Consider the following 25,459-nt stretch of genomic DNA (forward strand, 5'->3'; position numbering starts at 1 on the left):
TTCATTTAAACGGTGGCGGCCACTTTGAACTGTGTACTCTGCAGGCAGCGTGTCTGAGTGTGTGAGGCCGCCTACATGAGGCCACAGCAAGGCTCTTTATTAGTTGACTGGTCCTCTTCAGGCGCTCGAAGCTTAAGAAGTGGAGGATCTCCACTGGCTGGGGTGAAGTACACCTGGCTGGGGGAGACCGCCTGCTCTGCAGTGGGAGTCATCTGGTTCTCTGGCTGAGCCTGAGAGGTTGTCATCTCAGCTGCCACAACAGAAGGCTCCTCCTCTACAGGAGGAGGCAGAGGAGGTGGAGGTGCGGGATATTTATTGAGCTTAGCAGCTGCCCGTTGGCGTTTCAGATCAGCCAGAGTGTGGTGCGATTTTTCCCGAGCCATACTGTCTGCGACCTCGCCCTCTGTGTACGCGGCTCCACCTGCAGAGCTAAGCTCATAGGTGGCACTGCGTTCCATGCGCCCCCCTCCACTCCACAGCTCTCCAGGTACAGAGGATGCCAAAGAAACAGAGGTCTCTCCATTTCCTAAGCTTGATGTGATTTTTCTGTCTGCAGCCTCCAGTTCTTCTAATCGTGATGTTGCTGCACCACCGGCAACCTGAAACAGAAGAAGAACGTTCAACAGGTTAAACCAGCTCACTCTTCTATCTTTATGTAATAAAACACATAATAATCAGTTTCAGTCACCATAGATGCATGTTGGTGCAGCTCATTGTCAGTTTGTCTGTCTTCATCATCATCCTGCGGCTCAGGCTGTCTGCCACGTTCCTGCCACACCATAGCCTCCTTATGGTGTTCCCGCCGGTACAGACTGGAGCGTTCGTTCACACTAACACGACGCACCACCTTACTATAAGATCCCACGTAAAAGAGGAGATGCAAGTTAAACACTTAATTGCTGTAACTGCGGTGTAGAAATTGATGCACAGCTCACGGTTTCCCTGAGCTTTCTCTCTCACCCTCTGCTGCCAGTGCTTGATACTCGTCTTTGCAGCGTGCCCTTTTGCCGGTCCTGACTTTTCATGATGGCATCATGTTTGTGCTTCAAGTCCAATAGTTTGGCTCTAACTTCTTCATCCATACACACATCTGGAAAGGACATAGAATGAAAGATCAGGTTTCTGGAACACTTTACCTTCCTTGTAAGATGAAAGAAAAGTCACATGTTTATGTCAGATAAAAAAAAACAAAGACAGGACCAAATACCAATCACCAAAATACCAATCTCACCTAAAGGTGTCTCCTCGAGGACAGACGTTGCATTTAGGTTAGCTCCATGGGCTACAAGCAGTTCCACCATTTGGATCTGAGAATCAAATATAAATATTACTCATCAGTCAGTACAGGAGTTTGAGCTTTTACTGATATGGCTGCAGTACTAACATGTCCCCAGCAGGCAGCAGCATGTAGCGGCGTCCACCCATCAGAGTCCTTCACCTCCAGCTGAGCCCTGTGCTCTACCAGCAGCTCTGCTACAGACATGTAGCCATTGGCAGCTGCAATATGGATCTATCAAGAATTCAAACACAACAAAGATATTACAGCGCTATATCATTCGACTGATGTGTTTCACAACTCGAATCAAACACGACTGTTATTCTGATCCATCTTACCAGTGTTGCACCATTGTTGTCTTGTGCATTTAAATCTGCTCCACTCTGAACCAGAGCCTGAATGTCAGCAAGCATAACAGTCTCTTTAACTCCTCTGCATTCATCGATGCGGTCCTGAGTTATACCTGAACAGGGATGGAAACAAAGATGCTTTTTACAATGGGTGAAGCCTCAAATATTTGTTTTCCGTTTTCCACTCAATTTCAAATATAACCAAACGTATGAGATGTTTAGCAAAGCTCAAATTTTCCACTTGCATCTTTTTTTTTTTTTTTTAACCAATCAGCGGTTGGAAGACTGAACAATCATGAAAATTATATTCATGAGACTACACCTGATATGTAAAAGAGACGTTTGTTTTCATTCATCTTACTGACCTTGTTCAGCCATAACCATCTCTAGCAGCTCGAGGGTGGCCTCGTCCTCACAGAGGTCATATGGCATATTGCCATCCGCATTGACAGCCAGCAGGTCAGCTCCACTGAAAGTGTGCACATAGAAACGCATATAAAAGGGAACGAGAGTGCTTTCATCCATGCAAAGTGGACAGGACTAAAATGGCACACCCTGATTTACACTGTGGCCATATTTGCATTGTTTTGTAAACTTCCCTCTCTAGTGGCTTTGTTTATGCTCCAGTCAGCCGTATGAATAACATAATATTAGAACAGCTGAGAGAAAGGTTTGCAGGATATCAAACAAGAAAACAGAATTTATCACTACACTTACGCTTGAATTAATAGCTGCACCAGTCCAGTGTGCCCACAGGTGGCAGCAGCATGCAGCGGTGTCCACAGCTCACTGTCACAGGCATTCACAGAGGCACCAGCATCAAGCAGGCATTTCACTATTTCTACAAAGTCATCAATGCAGCACTGAAAAAACAAGAGAGAGCATGTAAAAAATGACAAAGCTTGTGCAGTAGTTAAAAAAGAATGAGCAGAAATTTATAAATCTAGCCTTCATTCTTAATGGTAACCAATACTGCGCTGGTGCAAGACAAATCTGTATGCATGGCTCCATCCTCTGCTGTACAAACACCCAAGTTTTCCAAAAGAAAACACTGCATCAGCTGCTTGCAGAAAGAGTTCTCTGTACTGACAAACACTCCTCTTATGAGTGTGGGGAGGCTTGTAACCTTATAATGAGAGAGAGAGAGAGAAAAAAGTGGGAATGAAGGATGCAACCAACAAACTGCAGGAACTCATATAATGGTTTCCTGAAAAAACCATACTCCATCTGATGGGGCGGGGAAACAGACATAAGGATTTAAGCATCAGGATATGAATAAATAAATAAATAAAAATCCTGAAAAACAAGAGTTTGCACAAACATACAAAACAAAAGACAAACATCTAATAAGTTGATGTGGGACGGTGTATATAAATGTTATTAAGGAAAAAGAGGCCCAAAGGCAAAACAGCAGTAGAAACAACATTAATATTAGCGATAATGGTTATTCAGGTGACATCCAGAATCAAAGATATAAGTTTTTCCTGCATATGTTAAAGGTCTGCATAAGTGGCTCTGCTAACAGTAAAATAGGTACAGCAGTGGCGGGTGGATGGACAGGGGAGACAAGTCTGAGAACCCGGAGGAGAAAAGGGGAACCCCAGGTCACTACAGGGTGCCACTATATCCAGATTCCACCAAGAGTCCATCTTTTTTCTTACCCCCTCTCTTGCTTTTTTCCATCAACAATATTAAATAAACAATAACTTAACAATAACTTCACAATAACTTTTCAAAATGAGGGTGCAGTGTGTAAAAATACACAGTACACCCTTTATTTTATCCATCCATCCATCCATCATCTCTTCTCCCACATGATGAAGAGTCCAGGTCAAGTGGCGTAAGCAGTTTAAAAAAACGTTACACATAAAACTACCATTTCAAAATTTTAATACCAAAAAAACAAACAAAAAAACAAACAAACAAAAGCTGGACACATATAGGTAGTTACCTGCCTTTACAAAGCCCAAAAGCAAGTGCATTTTTCTACTCATGATTAGTGATTGATCTGGCACTTGTTATAAGGTCTAACGCAGAATGACATCTTTTTTTCTAAGAAAGGATAAGGATGTATGGGATTAATAGAAATGAGTCCAATAGAGAGAAAACAACACGGCACAGTTTGCTTTCTGATTGTGAAGGGAGCACAGTCCAGTTTAGGGCTAAGTCAGCAATAACCTGAATAATTGTCTAAACTTTGGCTGCACCTTCTCAAATGTCCACTTCTGAGGAAATTAGCAGCTTTCCTGAATGTTTTTCACCTGGAATAAACTTTTTCATGGTAAAATGAAGAGCACTGTATTGTTGGAAAATACTTATTAACAAGTCTAAAATAGGAGGGCAGCAACAATTGCTCTCTAGGATCATTTCTGAGGTTTTTTTTTTCCTTGGCAACATTAACACACATCCAGATCAGCAAACTACCAAAGCTGCTGCTGTTACAGAGGTACTCACAGTTGCTAATTATCTTTACTCAGACTTAATGTATTTAGACTAAAGTTGGCATTTTGTTCAATAAATGCAGTCATGCTGTGTGTTGTTGCTTATCTGAGGTTTTGTTTACATACTGCTGCCTTCACTGTTTAACTAAAACAGGGAAAGTAATCAGTGCTTTTATGTAGACAAAGATAAATTAAAGTTCAGACATAATAAAGGGAAAAGAGTGTATGACGATCTCAAAGCAGAAGCTCCAAACACAGATAATGTATAAAAGTCACTTGGCAGTTTTTAAGGACTGTCAAACTCAAATGGATGTGTCTGTACCTAATGAGTAATTACGTCAAGATATAGGAAGAACTTGATGTTGTGAAAAACATAATAGCAGATAATGTATTCCTGTGTTTATATATTTAAACAGAAGTACAGAGAGAGACTAGAGGAAGCTAAGTACCATGTTGCCACTCTTTCATCAAACTGAAAGTGTACCTGATGTAAGGCCGTCAGCCCATCTTCATTGACCAGGTCTGGATTGACACCACTATTCAGCAGCTCCCTCACTAAAAAAAAAAAACAGTAACAGATGTAGTGTTGTTACAACTGACTGGAGAAAAGTCCTTTCTATAAGATGTTAAAACACTTACTTCATATCTATTTGGTCTAAACTGAGATGACTCTAACAAAGCAGAATTACAATGAATATGAAGAATGAAAGATTTGCAACTATAATTAGTCCTAATTCAGCAACCAAGTACAAAACCCTTGAACAGAACTGGCTGAGCACACAAGCCACTTCTTTAACAATTACTAAGAACTATGCAGGCATGTTTTGTCTTACCCTCATCCACGTCATTGCGGGCAGCTGCATCTAGAAGGGTGACAGAGTGGGGGAATGTCACTTTGCTGGTTCGAGGCTTCTTCTTGTCTGCCTTGGCTCTTGATCCTCGTGCTGCATCCTTTTCCATCTGTGCCCATGCTTTTAGCTGCTGAGCACGCCGTTTCTGGGCATGCTTTAAGCGTTCAGTGGCACCCAGACGCCCGATTGTTGCCATCTCAGCCAGCAGCTCACTGTGTTCTGCTGCCATTGCCAGTGGCTTTGCTTCTGTAATGTGGTTTCTTTCAATATGCTGTGAGGATGCTAAATCCTTTCAGTAACTCAGGGTTCAAAATTTAATTTAAGCTTCCCCGCCCTTATGTCAGGCCAAACAGGCAGACATAACGGCCTGTCGAAAACAAAACTAGATGGTTCAGTTTTTCTGTGCAATAAAAAAAATAACATGAGCAGCAAAATATTACAAACTCTGATGAAACAAAACAATCTCAGTTGTTTATTAGGTGGCAGATATCTCCATGATTTCAGAAGTGAGCCACCAAAAGATAACTGCCATGTCTCTTTTCCATGATTTACTTATTTAGGGAACAAAACACAACAGCACTTATCGTGCCAAAAGGAAATGGTGGTAAAAAGGTGTCCAAAACTCAACAACCCAAGCTGTGGACGTCAGCCGGTTTTCAGTCCTTTTATCCATTTCAACTGTATTTAATCTGTCTAATGATACAATCAAGAAAAGACAGAAAAGAGAAAAGTAGTAGTTAAAGGCAGTCAAACTAATATCCTGGTCGGACTTTTTACTATCGCTTTAAATATAAATAACCGTGTCCAAGACTTGGATCCAAGAGTGAGGTAAGTATCTGAGAATCCATTGGTAGCAGTAAACAATAAATCCAGGAGGCAGAAAGTATGTTCAGTGACAACAGGATGTGACATCTGGAGGATTTAGACAAGGCCTATTCCAGTTCTGGCTGAACTCAAATGCACCATGGTGGTCAACAGAAATCATTGTTGTGGTAGAGGTGCATGTCCTGTCAACAGAAATCATTGTTGTGGTAGAGGTGCATGTCCTGGCAGGTCTTCAGAAGATGAGAGCAGGCCATAAAAGCTTCGATGACTTGTTCCTCAATGACATCGTCACCTGTCTGTGGGCAGGGAGAGAAAACGTGAGTGCTGTGTTACAGTATAATATACACATGCTGCACTCCTAATCATGTTATCTTTAACCCCTGAGCTCCTTCTCTCCCCCTTCTCCCTACTCTCCCACTCCTCTCCCGAAGGAAACCCGAGATGGTGGGGCGCTTTTCATTAATGATTGACATACCCTGCAGCCTAACACATACTTCTCAGCTGAAGGGATGCCTACAAGGTAAGATGGGAAGAAAAACTAGTTCACAAGTAGCGTGCAACATTCCGTTTCAGTGCAAGTTCTACCTCTCGCAACCTCGGTCAGCGAGAATGCTCTCGTTACCTTTCGTTAACTTCCAAGCATAGTTACACAGCTCGCACTCACTCGGCTCTTTCCAGGCTGCTCATATATTATTTAGGTCTTGGCCTGTGAGCACTGAGAGGAAGGTCAACTAGAGGCACTCAGTAAGATAGAGAGAGTGACTGACAAGACAGTTGTCCCTGGCCTTGGAGCCACTGCAGCAAGCAGCCAGTGCATAGGAAGTTGAACGAAGGGTAGACCACGGTGTCCAATGTATCAACTAATTAGTTGACACATAACTATACAAAGAATGATAAGAAGCAATGGGTGCAAGGCTCCTCTTGAGAGTTTAATCTCACTGTGACTCTGGTAAGGTTTGTGTTTTCCTGTTATCTTTATAACCACAAATAAGTCCCTTTTTTAAAAAAAATTAATTCACATTAACACGAAGGAAATGTAGAATAAAGGAATAGAGAAAGAGCTTCATTTACATTTCCCTTTGGATTTTCCCTTGCCAACTAAAATCTTAACTATTGCCTTGGGGACAGAATTACTATTTTAAGATACTTACCCTCTCACCCTTTGTCACAAACTACAATGTAAGGATTTCCTTAGAACCAAACATGATGCAATAAATTGACAGGTCACTTTATGGATCAGTCACAGCAACAATGCACCAATGAGCATGAACTGGAATGCACACGATGAACGTTATAACATATGTTATATTACATGTTATAACATGTATCATATGATTGACAGTGGAGCAACATAGTTTAACATGTCTTCATAAAACAGTAAAACCATGGTATACGAAATATGTTAAACAAAAGATGGCTTATATATCATTTATTCATAGACCAAAGCTTTGACCAAACTATTCATGGTCAAATAACCAATTGAAGGTTAACTGTGTTTGCAACACAGTAAGTGGCTTTAAAAGGGAAAAGTACTGGGAATAAGAGAAAAATCCCTACAGGAACGTGATGGCTGTATTAGTGAAATAATTCCTGGAAATCCAGACACACTGTGAGATCATTGAACTAAATCTCCCAGTCTTAGATGTTAATTTTGTTTCTCATAAATTAAACAAATTATGTAACCCAATCCTAATATGTGGATTTTTTATGACTACCACATCACATGTTACTCGTTAAACAGTTTATAAAAGAGTGTTTCAGGAGTGTTTGTTGAAATACTGACACACTACTAGGCCATCTTTATTTCATAACAAAGATCATTCATCTTACTCTCTTCACTGCTCGGGTCCTTATACATTAAAAAAAACACAAAAAAAAAAAACAGTCACTGACTTTCCTCGCAGCACCTTCACACATTGAAAAAAATAACTTACAAAAGTCCTCCAACCTGTATAACCTGTATGCTGCATCTACACACAAAAATGTCCAATAATCTTTCTCAAGTCAACATCGTTTTCCCTACCCAAAATGAGAAAAGATGCCGAATAATATGCTAAGTTAGCCTTTAAGATGTTTTCCAACAAGGTCTTTTCATTGTTCTATTGTTAAGAAGTAATATATGTGCAAGTAAAGTTGTTAATAAATACTAGGGCTGTGACGATATGCTTTTATACCAATTTGATTCAATTCTGATTTTTTTTGGGTGTGATTCTATTTAAATTGCGATTCTCATGATTGTTCGATATTGCTGATTTTGTAGCCTTAAAAAAAAAGTAAAAACTTTTTTTGCTGGTCATTTTTCACATCACAGTAGCCCGATCTGTTGCTATAATAATTAACATGACCAAAAAAAAAAAAAAAAAGATCAATTTTAAAAAAAAAAAAAAAAAAAAAAAAAAGAGACAATAATTTATTTGGGATTATTTGTATTTATTAAAATTTTTTTTAAAAATTATTTTTAAAATTGTGAAGCAAATAAATGCCAATATTCAAATTTTTTTTATTCGATTTCCCACCCATGATAAATATACACACACCTAGGACACTTTCATACATGCAAGCTTCCATGCACAGAGACAGTCAGATCCAGAAATAGTGCAGTAAATATAAACCCACATGCATGCATGGCAGTAATGAGAAGTGTAATGTCAATACAAAATTGTTGGTATAGAAGGAAAAGAGCTTTTCCGAATACTGTAGTCTCATCTGCATAACTGCATACACTATTTCCTATCCTGAACAACCACTCACAGTTAACACTCATCATCAGATAAGTTCCCAAATTTACTGGATGAATCAAGAATACATAATTGTAGGTGAAATCTGACAACAGCAAAGGACATCTACTGAAAATACAAGAGAGACGGACTTCATTAATTCTCCAAATGTGCCGAATATTGGAGGCAAAGCAGATGTGATGTCAATAATAAAATCGTGCCAAAATCACTGCACTGACTGAAGCAGCTAAACTAAAACAAGTACACGACAAATGTTTTTTTTTTTTTATTATTATTATTATTATTTTACTGGGATTATACAGGCAGGTGAAAAATGCACAAACCCAAATTATTTTGTAAAGATCTGCTAAATTAATGTGATCATATATCTTTTAAGGGTGTCAGAATATACCACAAATGCCTTTGTTTTAGCCCCTTTAAAGCAGATAAAAATCATTTAATCTTTGGTTGAAAAATTTTACATACATATCAAGACATTTCAAGGTAACACTGACCAAACCCATTCTGTGGAAAACCACATAAATCCATCAGTGACCATGCATTAGTTCTCTTAAAGCAGCAGTAACAACACAGAGTTGCTTGAGTGATCTTATTAACAACTTAAACTTCTGTGTGACAACAAGTAATTACAACTTGAAAACTGTTTATTAACAGGTTTAGCAGATGGTGCAATGTCCGCTAAGGCTGTTGCTGCCAGTCAGTGAGCTGCTATAAAACAAAACAAGTACTCAGTTAACAGAAAATAGGTGTATATAAAAACAAGTGGAAAAGTAAAGAAGTGACAAGTCATCTTAGACCCGTACACACATTTATAAATACAAACACTCAGGGTACAAGAGGACAACTGGTATAAATGTTTACAGATTACCAGTCTCTTGGCAGAGACAAGTTAAATCTCAGCCAAAGCCAATCAGTGCAGGATAGCAGAAGAATGGTGCTCGGTTCCGCCTTACACACCATGTTTACTGTTATACTTGGTCTGTACCAATCAACCTGCAAACAGTCTCATTTTTCACACAAATCCCATTAATTTAGCATTTTATTTCATGCATGTCTTAATTTTCCAAATATGTCAGGGAATTTTTTTCAGATGTGTAATTGGTCTCACTTTGCTTTTGTATGATAAAACTCTACCTTAAACTCCTCCTCTACTTCACCAGTCTACTCTTGTGATCGCAGCTAGCCAAGTATCAGAATCAATACTTTATTTTTGACAATCAGCTCCCACTACAAGCGTTCAAATATCCCACCTCAAGTGGATTTGTAAAAGGCCCTACAGTTCAATGACACACATAGAGGTGAACTATCACCACCTGTTCGGCATTTACAACACCCACAGCTTTATTACACTTTTTTTTAAATAAACCAAATAAAAATAGTATAACTAATCGAAAGGTAAACTGCTTGTAGCTACTTTCATGTCAGCATCTCAATGACATAGTCCCAGAGACTCTGAATGAACAAGAGTTTTAAGCATCACTATGTGACATTATGATCTTTAAACTTTGTTTTATGGCACCACATGACACAGCAGCCCCTGGATATCACTGGCCATCTGAAAAAGCACCACAGCCAATTTATCAAAAAAGAAAAGAAAATGCGAGAGGAAGATGAAGCAAGTGAAAGAAGTAGAAAGGGACAAAGTGAAAGATACGACAAGAGTCAACATAAAACTGATTTACTGGATAGACAGCTCAAAGGATGCAAGGCAGATGCCTATTTAGCCATTGTTAGTGGAGACAAAGAGAGAAAATTAGACAAAGTTCAATAAAATAAAATAAAATAAAATGTATGTCTTTGACAGTATGCCTAAACTTACCACAGTATACAGCAAACTATTCTATTTTCTGGACTATTAGTCACATCAGTCTAAAAAGCCGCCATAAAATGGGAAAGAAAACATATACAAGTCAAACTGGACTATAAGTTGCATTTACTTACAAATTTATTTGACAAAATCCAAGAACACCCAAGCATGCCATAGCCACAGTGGTGAGTGGAAAAGTGAAAAATCACCTGTGTGACACCGGAAGTTAAATAACGACAAAGCTACTGCAGCACATGAAGCTGGCCCACCAAAATAAAGCAGCCCTCATGATCAATGGGTTACAACAGATATTTAATACAGGGATTAGTATTTAACTATGCAACAGCACACAGAACAACAGGCTGCATAGGTGTCCAGCATGTTACAGCAACACATGAACAATCTTTCTGTTACACAATAGCATAAAGAACATGCAGTATCCAGGAGGCTGAATAGGCTCAGTCAGCATAACAAACCAACAAGTCCAAGAAACAAATGAACACAGTTAGCAAGTTCACCAAGCTCCATGGTCTCCTTCCACTGAAAGCGGTAACACCTACAAAGCCCGTCTGTAAAGTCATTTATATTCATCTTGTTGGGAAATACCAGGGTGTGAAGACGCAACTGCACTGTTGACAACCCTCTCCTGGAAGCACGTTGTTCAAGCCCCCATCTGTGAACTCGTACCTCAAGCTCAGGTCATCTTGTTTTCTGCCTGCGTTGAGCTTTTTTTGCTCTCTTTATGGAAACTAACCCCTGCTTTTTGCCCATTTCTACTTTCTTACTCCAAACTTTCTTTCTGCTGCTCGATTATTATTATGAGCTACATATTTTACTTTCTGCAGTTTGTAATCTGAAGAATAGGATTTTCTTTTGGGGGGGGCATTTTGTTTGCTCCAGTCTTTCTCAGTTGGCTTTAAGTTACTGTTTCAATGATACAATAGCAAGTTTTTAGTTGTTCCGAGCCCAGAGCACCTTCTTGTTACACTTCAGCGGGAGATATTTTAAGGGAAAAGCTGCACCTGATAATAAGCCACAGGACCAGCCAACGTATTTAAGTTCAACTCACAGTCTTGAAAATACAGTATATGTTTCCATGAAGTACTCTGTATATCAAATTATTTCCAGAACTTCCATGTGTAATTCTTTGTTTCCAAAGCCTAAAAGCAAAACAGAAATATTCTTTTTTTCTATTTACCAATATTCACTGCCGATTGATAATCTTTATGTGTTTGTTTATTATCAGGCTGTAGCATTCATAGAATATTTGTAAAAATAAAAACTAATTTGAAAAAAGCAAATGGGCAAAAAGAAACTTGTAATTTTTTGCAATCACTATTGCTGTCGGCCAAAATTTGATAAAAATGTTCATTTCAACAAAATCTTTGGTTAAGAGGAAAAAAGCATTAGTACATTTAAATAAGTCTAATGTACAGACCTTTTGATACTCACTGAACATGAGAGAAGGTCTACAACATATACAAAAATCGTTACTTTATATAAAATATAGCTAGCCTCTAGGGTATGGGAAGCAGAGATCAGTTATCAGGTGGTTATTTATGTCATATATGTTGATATGACCACCTCTATAGACCTGACACACAGGGAAGGGTTATGCCTGTGTGTCAGTAACTTAACCTCAGTGACCTTAAATCTTAGTTTGAACATGATTTCTGAACACTATCAAAGCCTTGTGATGCTTCTCTTGTGCGTTTCTTTATGGGTTTATAAAAACATGCACATTTAAGAAAATAAGAAAATAAATCCAACCAGTAGGGACAAATCCTTGTCAAAACACTTTCACCACTGTGTATCATTTATAGTATAATTCCACAAAGGCACAGTATGAACTCCTTTTAAATGCAGCACTTCTTGTCGCATCAGCAATCAAGATGAATTTGAAAGGATTTGCACTAAAGCATTTACGTCATCTTTTAAAACCATTTTGAGTCAGAGGCAAAATCCAGAACTTCGTGTTTCTGTTGAAATAAGCCGGGAACCGACTACCAGAAAGCAGATTGCGGGAGCTTTCTTGTCATCTACATGTGTAGATAACTCACTGCTTTGACCTCCTTTCTGGACACCACAAGAGGATACTAGTCCTCAACACAAATCAAGTCTCCAGGGTGCTTTGTTTTTCCAGTTTCGTTTATTCTGGTTAACTTATAACTTTAAAGGTTTAATTAAGAATATATTAATAACTTTTGGAGGTGATGCCACATTTAAAAGTATATGCCAGAGTGATAGGGTGATAGGGATTACATAAAAGTAACTATGAGTGGAAAAAAAATAAAATGATTATAATGCTGTAATCTCATCTCACCGATAAAATGCTTGGCTTTTTGTGTACTTCTGGACTGCTTTTAATCAATGCACCTATGTAAACTAACCTTTCTTTCAAGTGTACATCTTAAAAGTACTCTGAGTGGGAAACATGTTGGTGGCAAAAATGTGTAAGAAGCTTGTGATTCTGAGTCACGCAAGAACCAGACAGATGTAAAAACACGGTGAGATCACGGATGTTTTTTTTTTTAATCCAATAACATAAAAAAAATAAATAAATAAATTTTTTTTTAAAAACTTAACATGGTGGCACAGCACAGACACACGACTATTTTATAAAATTAGAAAAAATGTTCAGACATTTTTTCTTTGGAAAGACCAGACTGGGAGGAAAGCTGAAGAACACAAACTTTCTCTCTTCAGCTGTAATGAATAGCGCACTATAAACACACACATATTCACTAAAGCTCAAACATTCATCCAGTGGGTGAACTTAGCTTGTAACAAAACTTAAAAACATACAAATGAAAACACACCCTTCACCTCTGCTCATAATCAAATCTGGAAAATCTGCAAAATGTACTAGGTCATGAAACAATACATCTGTTTTTGTCTAGCCAACAGTCCAGTGTGCCATTTAATTTTACATTCAGGATCTTCTTGGGTCGGTTGTTATAACAAACTGTGCTGAGTCAATGTAGCATGATGGTTCGGGAATGATCCCAGCTCCCCTCTGAAACCGAGCCAGATGACCTGAACTGCCTGCCAAACGCATAGAAAGGCTGTGGTTTTTTTTTTTTGGTTTTTTTTTAAACGCTTACTGTGCAGATATTACAGAAACACTTTGTTTACTGTTTGCGAGACAAAACACATCAGAACCTTGGTGTCTACAAAAATAATCTGTAGACTTCTTGATGACGACGATGTGACATGTTTTTGTTCCTCCTGGCCTCGATTGGAGGACAAAAAGAGAAGGACTACAAGAGAGAGAGAGGAGGATCTAGAGTAAGCTCTGTCATGTGTAAAGCTTTGAGTTGCTCCATATAATCACTCAAAAATCTCATTAATTCTGCCAAGTAGCCAAGAGAAGGGAGAAACAGAGAAAAAACCCACAGTGAGAATGAATGTTTGATGGACTGAGATTAAGAGATGGACCAACACATACACAAACAAGTCATGGGATATAGAATGAAGGAGCAAGAGGATGTGGAGGAAAGAATGTGAAGGACATGGAGGAGAATATGAGGAGGAGGAAGGATGGGGAGGAGACACAGACTAGCCTAAATTAAGTTCTGTGAATGTACCAAAGCAGGAAGAAAGGTCAAGTCATTCAGGCACAAAACTACAGAAAAAATAAAAAGACATTACAATTCTTTACAGTCTCCACAGGATTAGATGCACGTGACATCTCCCGGTAGAAAGTCTCACATTGAAACACAGGCCTGCCTGATAGTAAAGACATGTCTCATTAAGAGGAGGAGAAACAGGAGGGTGTTAACTCTCCAGAGGAGGAACTGTCCGAGTCATCTGACCTGTTGGAATAATCTTATCATGAAAAATTAAATATACAAGGATTAGAGAAAAATCTCTTTATAATAACTTCAGAGTTTGGGATTCTTGGCCCAGCTAATAAAATGCTTGTTCAGCTAAGTGAGGAATTTTTGCTGCTAACTGGGCACACAATGTGCCTCCTTACAAAAGGTTACAGTCCACTGTGACCATAACTGTTAAAATGGACTTTTACATTTTTATCATTTCCTCTTTGATCTGTGACACTATGCAATAAATCACATGCTGTCACATTTTGCATGTAGGAGCGCTCAAGATAATGGTAATCTATATCATGAAATCTACAAATATTTGACCATACCTCCTCTGGGAAAATGCTGTTTGGAAAGTACTTTGACCACGCACGACAGAGCTAGGGAGCAAGGCTGGCTTTATAGGGTTTAATGCCTTTCAGGTTTATATGTTATTCTTTTGTTAACTTCAACCACTCAGCAAGCCGTCTCACACTACAATCAACCATCAAGACAAACATACAAAATTACAATAATTTTCTTCTCTGTTATAGCACATCTCTCCAGGATAGTGGGGCTATACCCTTTAATGTAAAGACTGTTAAAATAATGAAAAAATACACTGACACTTAACAGTATTGTCTAAAATAGTCCTAATTAAATGCACTTGTTCAAAAATAAGTAGTGAAACAGTTAAATAAAGTCCCGGCACCATTATAGTAAAGATGAAAGTGCAAATTAGGAAAACAAAAAGCAGACATGGACCGACAAGCATCAGTTATATGTTACTAGTTACAATTTACTGAGAATTATTTCAGAAGCACAATCAAAGTCAGATGATCTAACTGTATCCATGTGATTATCAATTATGTCAAGTTAAACAATTATGTAATCATCTTTGCATTCACAGTTTTATCTTTAAACTACCCCTTTCCAAAACACATGCACACAAACACAGGACTGGGGACACACTCCTCCAATATCACTAAATAAAGACTGTCTTTAGCTTCACATTGGTCTTTGGAGATATTTAACTTCTCTCCTGCACTCTATTGTATTATTTTCATACCCATATATACTGCTACAATGTCAACCATGATCAGTTGTTCCTATTTGTTCCACTAAACTCTTTAGTCTTTACAGTCATATTTAACTTTACAACACACTGATCAATCCAGTAGGTATTTATAGCATTTCTAATGCGTGTGCAGTCTATTATGACAATGAACTTCTATCCACTCTCCCTTATTTGACTGATCGTTATGTCTGAAATAAGGTTATTTAAAAAGATGCAGAGTACAGTGTACAGGGATGTCCTATCTAGAAGCAAAAGATGTTCAGTTTAATAATGCATGTCAAAGAAAACAAACTAGGATTTGGTGAATGGAAATACCATTTAATGATTAAAGTAGCAGTCAATTAACTATCTGATAACTTTTCAAGCAATCATGATATTCTGAAGTTACACAAAAGCAAGATGCACAAATGTGACATTATTCTTGCAAATAAACCATAGTAAATTAGGGGTTAATATCTGAAATAGAAAAGAAAACTACAAATACATTACTGTGTTTACCAATATTTGTACAGGACTTTTTAATCTCCATTGTTTTTGGTTCTTATCTGAATGGTTTACCACATTGTGCCCCAAAGTAGTTCATATGCTTATTTACTGAAAACAAGCAGAGACTTTCATCTAATGTAAGTGTTTATTTACACCTCTGCTTTTTTCAGCACATAATTACCTTGGGTCACAGTATCAATTAAATAACCAGCACTGTATATTGTATTGGGAAATGGACCTCAGCCTTGAACTATGTTCTGCAGCAGGAGATTTATAGTTTTATATAAGTTTATGTACAACTGATAGTACAAATGTGTCTATCACCACGGTGTGCTGAATTCAACTAATGGTAAAGTTAGATTTAGCTGGAAATACCCTTCACACAGGAACTGTAAGTAGGTAAGAAATAAATCACCGTGACGGTATATGACAATTAAAAGCTTTAAGTGCAACTACGGACGCTTGAAGTGAAATGTCATGCTGTGACAGCAGCAGATTAGCTAGCCTACCTAGCGATCCACAGGTAGCTGGGCTGACAGGTAAATGTTAACAGGTCATTTCATTACTTGGTTTAATTAATAACACCCGTGTATCTGGAAAGTGAAAGCTAGTGTACTTTTATTTTAGGTTTTTATTAGTTCTTAAAATGGAAAGGACACCTGCAGAGCGGAGCTTAATAACCTGTCCCCAAGTGATGTCACGTCATGCTAACGTTACCTTAGCCCTAGGTTAGCTTGCTAACGAGCTAACGATAACTAGATTCAGACGGCGTTAAAGTTAAGTCAACATTTCGTCTTCCAAACGACAACTTTAATTGAGTGATACAACGCTATTAAAACTGAGCATTGCGTACAACTTTGATGTGAAATTGTGGAAAATAATGTGGCGACAGCTTACCTGTAGAGTTGCCCGACAGCGGTAGCGCCTTTGCAGGTCTGGGGCTGTGAAACTGAATCAGCTGCTGTCCACCTCTCCAGCTCGAGCCAGCCCTCTGGGGCAATGCTTCACCATAACAACCGGACCCACACACCCCTTCTCCAGTAGAACGGGCTCCGCTAGAGGGCGACAAAGTCTTCCTTTTGAGTCGGTTCATAGATCAGCGGTTCTCAACTTTGTTGCAACACAGTACCCATTGTAAAATATTTTTTCAGCCACGTACGCCCCTAACCACTGCAAAATATTTTTAATTAAGTAAACATATGAAATACAGAACTTTGTCGTTTGTGCTTGGTTTATTAAACTTTTGTTGGCGTTGTCAAGGCGACAGTGACTGACGAAAATGATTTGGCTCGTTAACAGGTGGGGTTCAATTCAAGTCGGAATGTGGGATTTTAGGAGGAAAGAAATGGTATAAATCTAAATGTAAATTCAGTTTATAAATGTAAACTTATATTTGTTGAAATATACTAAATATTTATATAATATTATATTTCTATTATTTTATTTAAGGATGTTTTAAAGAAAACATAAAAGATGTTTCCAAATAATTCCAAGTACCCCCTGGAACCCCCTGGAGTGTCATAGACCACAGTTTCTCAAATTCTCAAAAGGAAGATTCTAAGGGTCCCGTGACTTGATAGGCGCCCAAAAAGATGTACAAACAATATAAGAAAATCATTTAACAGTCATTAAAAATAATAAACATTTTTTTCAGAGGTTGTAATAAAATATAGCAGTAATATAAACTGATAAACCATTTACTACTAGGTTATTTTGATGTATGCACTGTGTTGTCACCCTTTATAGGGTACTCAATAAAATACCTCCAGATTAGAAATTTTAACCTAAAATTGTCCTTCTGGTATTAACCTATTCTGTTGTTACATTAACAAAAAAAAAAAAAAAAAAAAGTTTCATTCTGAATATGAAAGGAAACAAAGTGATAAAAAAAAATAGTCACTCGCCCCATAAAAGGTTAAGCGCTAGATCTTTATTATTCCTATGAAAAGCTTTTCTTATATCAGCTTTTACAAATTGAAGCAAAAACAAAAATCTAAAATTTGTGAAGTGGTGGGGTCTATGCCATTGTCTTTCATTGGGCCCAAAATTCCTGGTGGCGCCCCTGTAGCCAACACTTCATTAAACTGTATATTCCAGTGCTATAATGCACCTCAAACAAATTACAACCACATTTGCGTGTTCACATAGTAAAAATAAATAAATAAATAAAAAAGAAAAGAAAAAATTTCACTAAAATGTTTTTGAAAATTTCTGACAAAAATAATTTGACAAAAATACAGGATTAGCACATGTAAATCGGAGGTTAAATGGTATTACCATAGACTGTATACAAAATATAAAAGGGTGTTACCAAGATGTATGAGTGAGTATCATCCTTAATTCAAATACCTGGGTTCTGTTTAGGTTTTAATTTATCAAAACATTCAAATATAAGTATATCAGGAAGTAAATGTTTTCTGATTGGTTTCCTGTTTGAAAAATGTAACAGATCCATCTCTGGAGCGCCAGTATTCCACTTCTTCACAGTCAGACAGACTGGATATAATTACATTAAATTTAAGACCATTGCTCCCTCCTGATTGGTTAACCCATAATATTTCCAGTAGTAAGGAGGGTTATTATTTGCATGATCACAGAGGGATGATAGATTTTATAACATTGAAGGCCTCTCTCTCTCTCTCTCTCTCACTGATTAAAGTTAAAGTTCATGAGTCCGCCATCAGCTGAGCATGGACCAACACTGGTGTGCAAGGAAAAAACTATTACTTGATCAAAAGAATACTGTTGCTTGCCTGCAGTTAATTGGAGGGTTGAAAAGGTCTTGTTAACTAATGAGTTAAAAATTAAACCCTATTTCCCCCTTTTAAACAGTAAAGTTGAGCATAGGAATATTATACATATAATCACGATTTGAGCCTGTTTTGCTGTAAGTGTGCAACAACTGCTTGTCATCCTTATTGGCACCTTGATTCAAGATTATACCAGTGCATGAGAATATCTGTATTTTCATGTTTTCTAACAAATGGACATATTTTCAAACTAAATATTAACTAAAAATATACAATTACATACAGTAAAAATAAACCAAACACTAAACAAAATGCATAAACAAGGGAAGAAATACAATTGGCTGTCATTTAATCCTGCTGTTGCAATAACCTATGTATTAAAATAATCAAAATAGTGCAGAAAAGAGAAATTGTAAAGAAATTGTTTTCTTTACAATGTCTCTTAGGTCAAAGTATAACAAACAACTCATCCCTCAATGATCTTTTAAAGTTAAAGCAGATTTCCTGAAAATACTGAACTATGTTGAACCATAGCAGTTTGATTTAAGATTTTAGTTACAAGTCTAACATGCAATAAACATTCAGGAAATGAGGCTTCAGAGCACCATGTGTTGACATTGTCATCATATTTCAGAAGTGTGCTTGAAAAACAAATAGAAAGATGTGATTGAATATCTATCATGTTTTTCTTCTATTGGAGATTTTGAAGTTACTGTCCAATCTGCAAAGTTACAATATGTAATAAAAAGAAATGAACTAATAATTAAAGTAATTCCATTGCTTTACTTTTCAAAGGTAAATGTATCTGAGAAATAAGAACACTAACCTGGTAGAAACACATGGGTGTGCGCTACCATGATGCAAAAGCATTCCAGCTTACTAAATCAAATAGCAAGGGTGTGTCAGTATGCAATAGAGCTTTTGTATGTGTACATATGTGTATGCTAAGGCTTAGCTGTAGGATATTAGATTTTGCAAATATAAATACAATGATCATTTTACAGTAAACTGGGTGTTTAAAAACTCTCAATACAATTCATAAACCTGAACACACACGCCAGTTCCATTAATAAAATATCATTTTAACAGTTTGACATTGCTGGTGTTGGTTGACTTTAGCTGCAAATTCCAGAAATAAGTGACAATCCAGTAATCTGTCGACCCCTGCAGTGACTCAACCAGCTGACACAGCACTGACGCTCTGCAGAGACACAACAAGGAAACAGCTTGGGAGCATGAGCTATTGTTGCCACCACTTGTCCTCTGACGACACAATGCAGTGTTCTTGTCATGTTTAGAGTTTAGAGGTGTCTCTGCACAAAAAGTTTACTAATGTAAACAAACAAAATGGGGAAAAGGGTGATTGTTTGCCTTTAAAAGCTATTCTGTGGGACAAGATTTTCATGAGAGTATAAATGTTAAACAGTTTTGTTGTAGGGACTGCAAAGTAAGACTTCCTTTCACTTTATCTTTCCGTCTCTGCATAAGGTTGTAGAACAGCTTAGAGAGGATTTGTCCAGACACAATCAACCAATATGTGAACTGCCTTGTCCCTGATGTTCTCCTATTCATGCAGTTTCCCATTCTTCTCATGGGTCGCTCACTAATCCAGGCAAAACCTATTAGGCAGCACACCAGCAGACAGGAAGAGATGGATTGACAGTTTATATTCAAATGAGTGGTTTTGGAAATGAATGCTTCATTATAAAAAGGGGACATGCAAATACAGGATGGGTCCAGCTAAAAAAAAAGACAAGAAAAACTTTAAATCAAACCCAATGACATGTAGGCTTTTTGAATACCTGTCATTTGTATCATTTAAGCGACAGACAAGCTCCCAGTTGAGTTTTAGATGAAACCACTAGAGGGGGACACCTTTTTTTTCCCAACAGGGTGACAGTCAGAGAAGAAACCCACTAATGCGAATTACCACAGGTGAGCCAAGGAACTTTTGCTGCCATCTGACTTTACAAACACGTTTTAACATGTTAAATGTTACACAAAGTAGGTACAATCTGCAGAGCAGTGGGGTATGTTTTTTTTTCATGCAGGAAAATTATTTCACTCTGAAAATCAGTCCTGTTTTATTTTAACAATCATCTGATGAAGCTGAATGGATCCTGTCATGTTGTCTGCTAACTGTAATGCAACCTTAAATTATGGAGTGATACTCCTTGGTGCTAGGATAGCAGTATCTTATCGGATGTGTTCATTAGTGCAATAAGGAGGCGGAAATTACCATTTTAAAGAGGAGTGTTGAAGTTTGCTGCGTGCTATGGCATAAAACATTTTAGTTTTGTTGATTCTTATGTTGACTGGTCATTTGTATGCGTGTAAGAAAGAAAGAAAGGGAGAGGGTGTGTCCAACATCTCCAGTATAAGGTGTTAATGGTCTTCCAGTTTAAACACTTAGCAGCTTGTAAGTGCCAGAAAATCCAGAAATGTTGTTAAATTGCCCCCTTCAGCAGCCTCCTCACATGCAAAGGAATCTTGTCCAGTTTATCAACGGGGTTCCTTCTAATCCAACTTGTTTTCACTGTCTTGCTGGGAAGCAAGAGTTGGAAATTAGCACTGCGTTACTTGAACAAAAGACACGCATTCCCGAACATTGGTCTCTCAAGGCTGAATAAAGTCTTGAGCGGTTCCAGAAAGGCCCTGCTGTGCAAAACATCACTGACTGTTGCGCGCACAATAAGGACTCCAAACTACATTTTTGAGAGACAGAACTTTATTTTAAAGAGAAAAAACAACAACAAAAAAAAAACAACACCCCCCCCCCCCCCCCCCCCCCCCAAAAAAAAAAAAAAAAAAACAAACAAAAAAAAGCATGCTGAAGAAAACATGACGCCCCCCCCTCCCCTCCTAAAATGAGGTAGTTTTAGCATGGCACGGTCTTTGGGACAGAGAGCTCCAAGGAAGTCGTTCTAATTTGGCAACTTTCACCACTTTACGATTACAAACGAATGAAAGATGGATTAGACAAGATTAATTTTACTGCATTGCAAGTGTCACCTGCTTGTATATTAGCTATTTCTTATGTATATTGCTCACAAAAAAGTTGTTGATTGGCTGTAAGGTTAAATCGAAATCACGCCCTTCTTGTACCACCTCCAAACCCCTGTTTACCTTTCAGTGTTTTTCTCAAAAGGAAATAAATGTGTTTTTTCTAGAAAAAAAAACCCAGCATGCTGATCAAAACATTTGCAAATCTGGAATTGGTGCTATCTTCCAAATTTACGCATAACTACCTATTTATGCGTAGATCAAGCGCAGTTTCCAGAACCATTTTGCGTACCTGGGTTATAGGCTATATGACTTTATTATCATAAGAGGCATTTTGTCTTTGTTTCTCTGCCCCCAATCCCTCCCCAGCCCCCCAGGGTGTTCAGTCATTCTACTCTCAGATAACGCGTCATTCTCCCCCTCGATTACGCAGCGGGATTTACATGAAACTGTTAATTGTTTGCTCTTCAAATAGAGTCAGCCTGGAGCCAACAGTCTGCCAGAAGTTAAAGACCGATTCTCTGACTCCCCCCAGCCCCTCTCCTCTCCGTGCTTCTTGTCCAAACGTACTGGCCGACACCCCCACCCTCCGGCTGCATCAGCATGACAAAACACTGGCCGGAGCGGAGCCTCCTGGCACCACCCGCTCTGTCCCACCTTGGAGAACATCACGACCCTCAACTTGACTTCTGCAAAAATGTGCAGCAGAGCTGTCCTCCAAGCCATGTAGCTCGGAGCTCACCAGCCCAACACTGGCCTCACCACCTGGCTCAGATGGCTCCTCAGCAGCCCCCGAGCTCCGGACAGATCAGCAGCGCCGCGGGATTCGTGGATCAAGCCGCACAAACTTTATCATACCCCGATGCAGAAGATGCCCACTCGAAGCAGGAATCATGGAAATGTAAACGGGACAAAGGCTGCGCCAGCGGTGGGAAAAAGAAGAATTATCAGCGGTATCCAAAACCACCATACTCATATCTTGCAATGATAGCTATGGTAATCCAACGTTCCCCTGAGAAGAAGCTGACGCTATCCGAGGTAAATACAAAATTATAAACCACCAAACTATGAGTCATGTGGACGTAGATGACGCGTGGTGAGTTTTACGCGCACCATCCTTACATTCCCCCCCCCACTTTATTTATCTGTGGGTAATAATTCCGCTACGGTGGGTAGCTGTATTTACTTTAGACTACACTGCAGGGGAATGTTCTTTGAGATGCGTGAAAAACACGTGGCCAGATCGTTTACAGTTCCAGAGCTGACACTAAACAGCCACCTCTTTGTGACACTTGGGTAACCACAGTTCCTTCCATAGCAGGGTTTGCTTTGATAAGGCTGGACTGCGGTGAAACCAGACACTGATCTGTATCAGGAGCAGTGATAAGATATGCAGTGCTTGTCAGAAAAGCATCTTTTCTTGGTCCGCAGGGAACTGCATAGGGTTTTCCTTGCTTAAATATAGCTATACAGTAGATTCTGTATTGTCATGCTGTGTTTATCACTAATTATTTAGCTTATTTATGATGTAGTGTCATCAAATATATGTGAATTCAAATATTGAAATACTATTAAAACAGTTATCTGTGCCTTAGCTTCATTAACCTTTCTGACATTTTTTGCTTTGTTTCCTAGATCCTCAAGGAGATCAGTACCCTCTTTCCATTTTTCAAAGGAAACTACAAAGGCTGGAGGGACTCAGTGCGGCACAACCTATCCTCCTACGACTGCTTTGTGAAGGTTTGTGTATTTAATCTTTTAAAAGAATTCATTGGACAAGCCTTTCAACTTTTGCCACAGTAGTGGCCTTTAAGGAAGCACCACTACAATTGCAAGAAAACACAATGAGGGTCAACTTGTTTTATCTTTCACTGTCATGTGATGGGTATTTGTGAAACTAGGTCAGTCCAGTCTGACTAGCTTGTCAAGTCAAGCGGTCATTACATTGTCCACTTTTCCTCCACCTGTAGGTGTTGAAGGATCCAGGCAAACCTCAGGGAAAGGGAAATTTCTGGACAGTGGAGCTGAGTCGTGTTCCTCTGGAGCTGCTTAAGAGGCAAAACACGGCCGTGTCACGCCAAGATGAGACTATCTTTGCTCAGGATCTGGCCCCCTACATTCTGCAGGGGCACAAACCAGATTCAGAGCCATCCTGTGATCCTGTAACGTCCCTTCCACCCGTGCCCTCAGCAAACCCTTCACCCCCACAGGAGGACTTGTATCGACCCAAACTGGACTCATCCTTTGCCATCGACTCATTGCTACACAGCCTGCGGCCGACAAGTGCCTCTGGGGATGTTGACCTGTCTGCTAAAGACTGCTGGGGTGAGGTAGAGCGGCCTCGGGTCTCACAGGCTCAGCAACCTCTTTATGTCTCCACCACCCGGAGTGCCTCTGCCAGCTCTGCAAGCCCTGCCTCCACCTCCTCCTCCTCTTCTGATGAGGAATGGAAAGGAAGATCCCACTCTGGGAAGCGCCTTCCTCCTGATGTTGAGACAAGGTCAGATAGTTATGAGGACTGCAGGCCTCCATTGCATAAATCCGCCAGGCGGGAAACTGTTGCACCTCCATGGGAGCTCCCTACCTCCTATGCTAAGTATGCTCCCCCCAATGCTGTTGCCCCTCCTAGCATGCGATTCAATGGAGGACCACTAATGTCACTGCATGGCGGACTACCTCTTTACGGCTATGGCGGCTCTCCTGTGGCAACTAGTCACTTCTTGGGTCATGCCTATTGGCCCATTCTTCCCAGCAGGAGAGTCTCAGTTCAAGCCCCTCCCTTACTCATGGACCTGGACAACATGTTGCAATCTGTGCCTCCTAATAAGAGTGTGTTTGATGCGCTGGTAGCAACCAATCAGAACTCACACTCACATCATCAGCCACAGAGTCAATTTTCCTTGCAGAATGGGGCTCCTGTAAACAGGTACCATCAGTATTGAGAGTGAGACTGGATTTTTGCCACTGACACAGATGCTGAACCACTATATGGTGGTGGTGGTGGTGGGGGGGGTTGTTAGTTTTTCTCAGGTCAGTTTTACTTACAGTAATAACTGGTTAGTGTCTTCAATCTGTTGAGTATTACATAATTTCACTGAAGCTACCTCAAACTATAGCAAAGCATATATCTACCTCAGTGCTTCAGTGAAACTTTGTACTACTACAATCTCTTTGCACTGCCGATCTTGTTTGCACTGATTTTACTTGCATGTTGTACCTATTACGACCACTGAATGTAATGTTTATACAATCCTATAGAAGATGTGATGACCTAAACTCTTAATGTAGTAAATTTGAGCTAAAATGTCAAAGGTCTAGTTAATTAAACCAGGATAAATTACAATCTTGGACTATTTGTCAAACAAGTGGCCTCATTTCAGTGAAGATTCATTTTTGTGGTGCGTGTGTTTATACATTTCTGCTATATGTAACACAGGACTATCAGCTATCTTAAAGGTTATTCTCGTGTTTTGTCATTTCAGCAGACCTGGATGGTTTGTGGTACCTCTTTGTACTGTTTTCCTCTTTCTTTTCTCGCATAAACTCGTTTTTTTGAACATCTGTGCACTGCTGTAATGCAACTAGGATTGTGAAAATGAATTTACTGTACAATTACCTCAAACTCTACGCCTTGTTTGCACCATTTTACTCTCATTTTGATCATCTTGTAATGGAAACTGTGTTGTCTCCTTGACATGTGAATGTTTTTATCAACTTTCTCTTGTGTTAAAGAGAAGTCATGAGCTGAAGTAGAGTACTGAAGTTTTAAGTATTAATGAAAAGTTGTGGAGTTGAACAGGGTTTCTAATAAAATGCTGTATGTTTTAACACTGGAGCTCAGTGTTCTGTATGACAATTCAACTGTTTTCAGTCAGAATGATGTCCTTAATCATCTTGAATCAATGCTCCAACTCAGGTAGCCGCCGATAAGACAACAAGCTGAAGCAGCAACATTAAATGAGGTAGCAAGTGTCCTGCTTATTAAATCATTCAAGGATACAGTTATGACTTAAAAGGAAATCCTTTGTCATACTTTGTATACTCCATGATT

The 25,459-nt window shown here is 38.9% G+C and overlaps 2 protein-coding genes across 2 annotated transcripts; one reads left to right on the forward strand and one right to left on the reverse strand.

Annotated features, from left to right (window-relative positions):
* Window positions 1–71: 71 nt before the first annotated feature.
* On the reverse strand, window positions 72–5,147 carry ppp1r16a (protein phosphatase 1, regulatory subunit 16A; the record flags this gene model as incomplete). The annotated part of the gene is made up of 10 exons (XM_079259864.1): window positions 72–599; window positions 689–851; window positions 961–1,090; window positions 1,232–1,307; window positions 1,385–1,510; window positions 1,615–1,739; window positions 1,992–2,095; window positions 2,344–2,489; window positions 4,552–4,622; window positions 4,901–5,147. The coding sequence occupies 10 exons, from the start codon at window positions 5,145–5,147 to the stop codon at window positions 72–74; spliced, it is 1,716 nt and encodes a 571-aa protein (XP_079115990.1).
* A 16,858-nt stretch (window positions 5,148–22,005) lies between these two features.
* On the forward strand, window positions 22,006–24,350 carry foxh1 (forkhead box H1; the record flags this gene model as incomplete). The annotated part of the gene is made up of 3 exons (XM_079260255.1): window positions 22,006–22,446; window positions 23,044–23,148; window positions 23,379–24,350. The coding sequence occupies exons 1-3, from the start codon at window positions 22,012–22,014 to the stop codon at window positions 24,348–24,350; spliced, it is 1,512 nt and encodes a 503-aa protein (XP_079116381.1). The 5' UTR covers window positions 22,006–22,011.
* Window positions 24,351–25,459: the final 1,109 nt, after the last annotated feature.

This window comes from Telmatherina bonti (assembly GCF_933228915.1).
Source record: "Telmatherina bonti genome assembly, chromosome: 20".
NCBI classification, from domain to species: Eukaryota; Metazoa; Chordata; class Actinopteri; order Atheriniformes; family Telmatherinidae; genus Telmatherina; species Telmatherina bonti.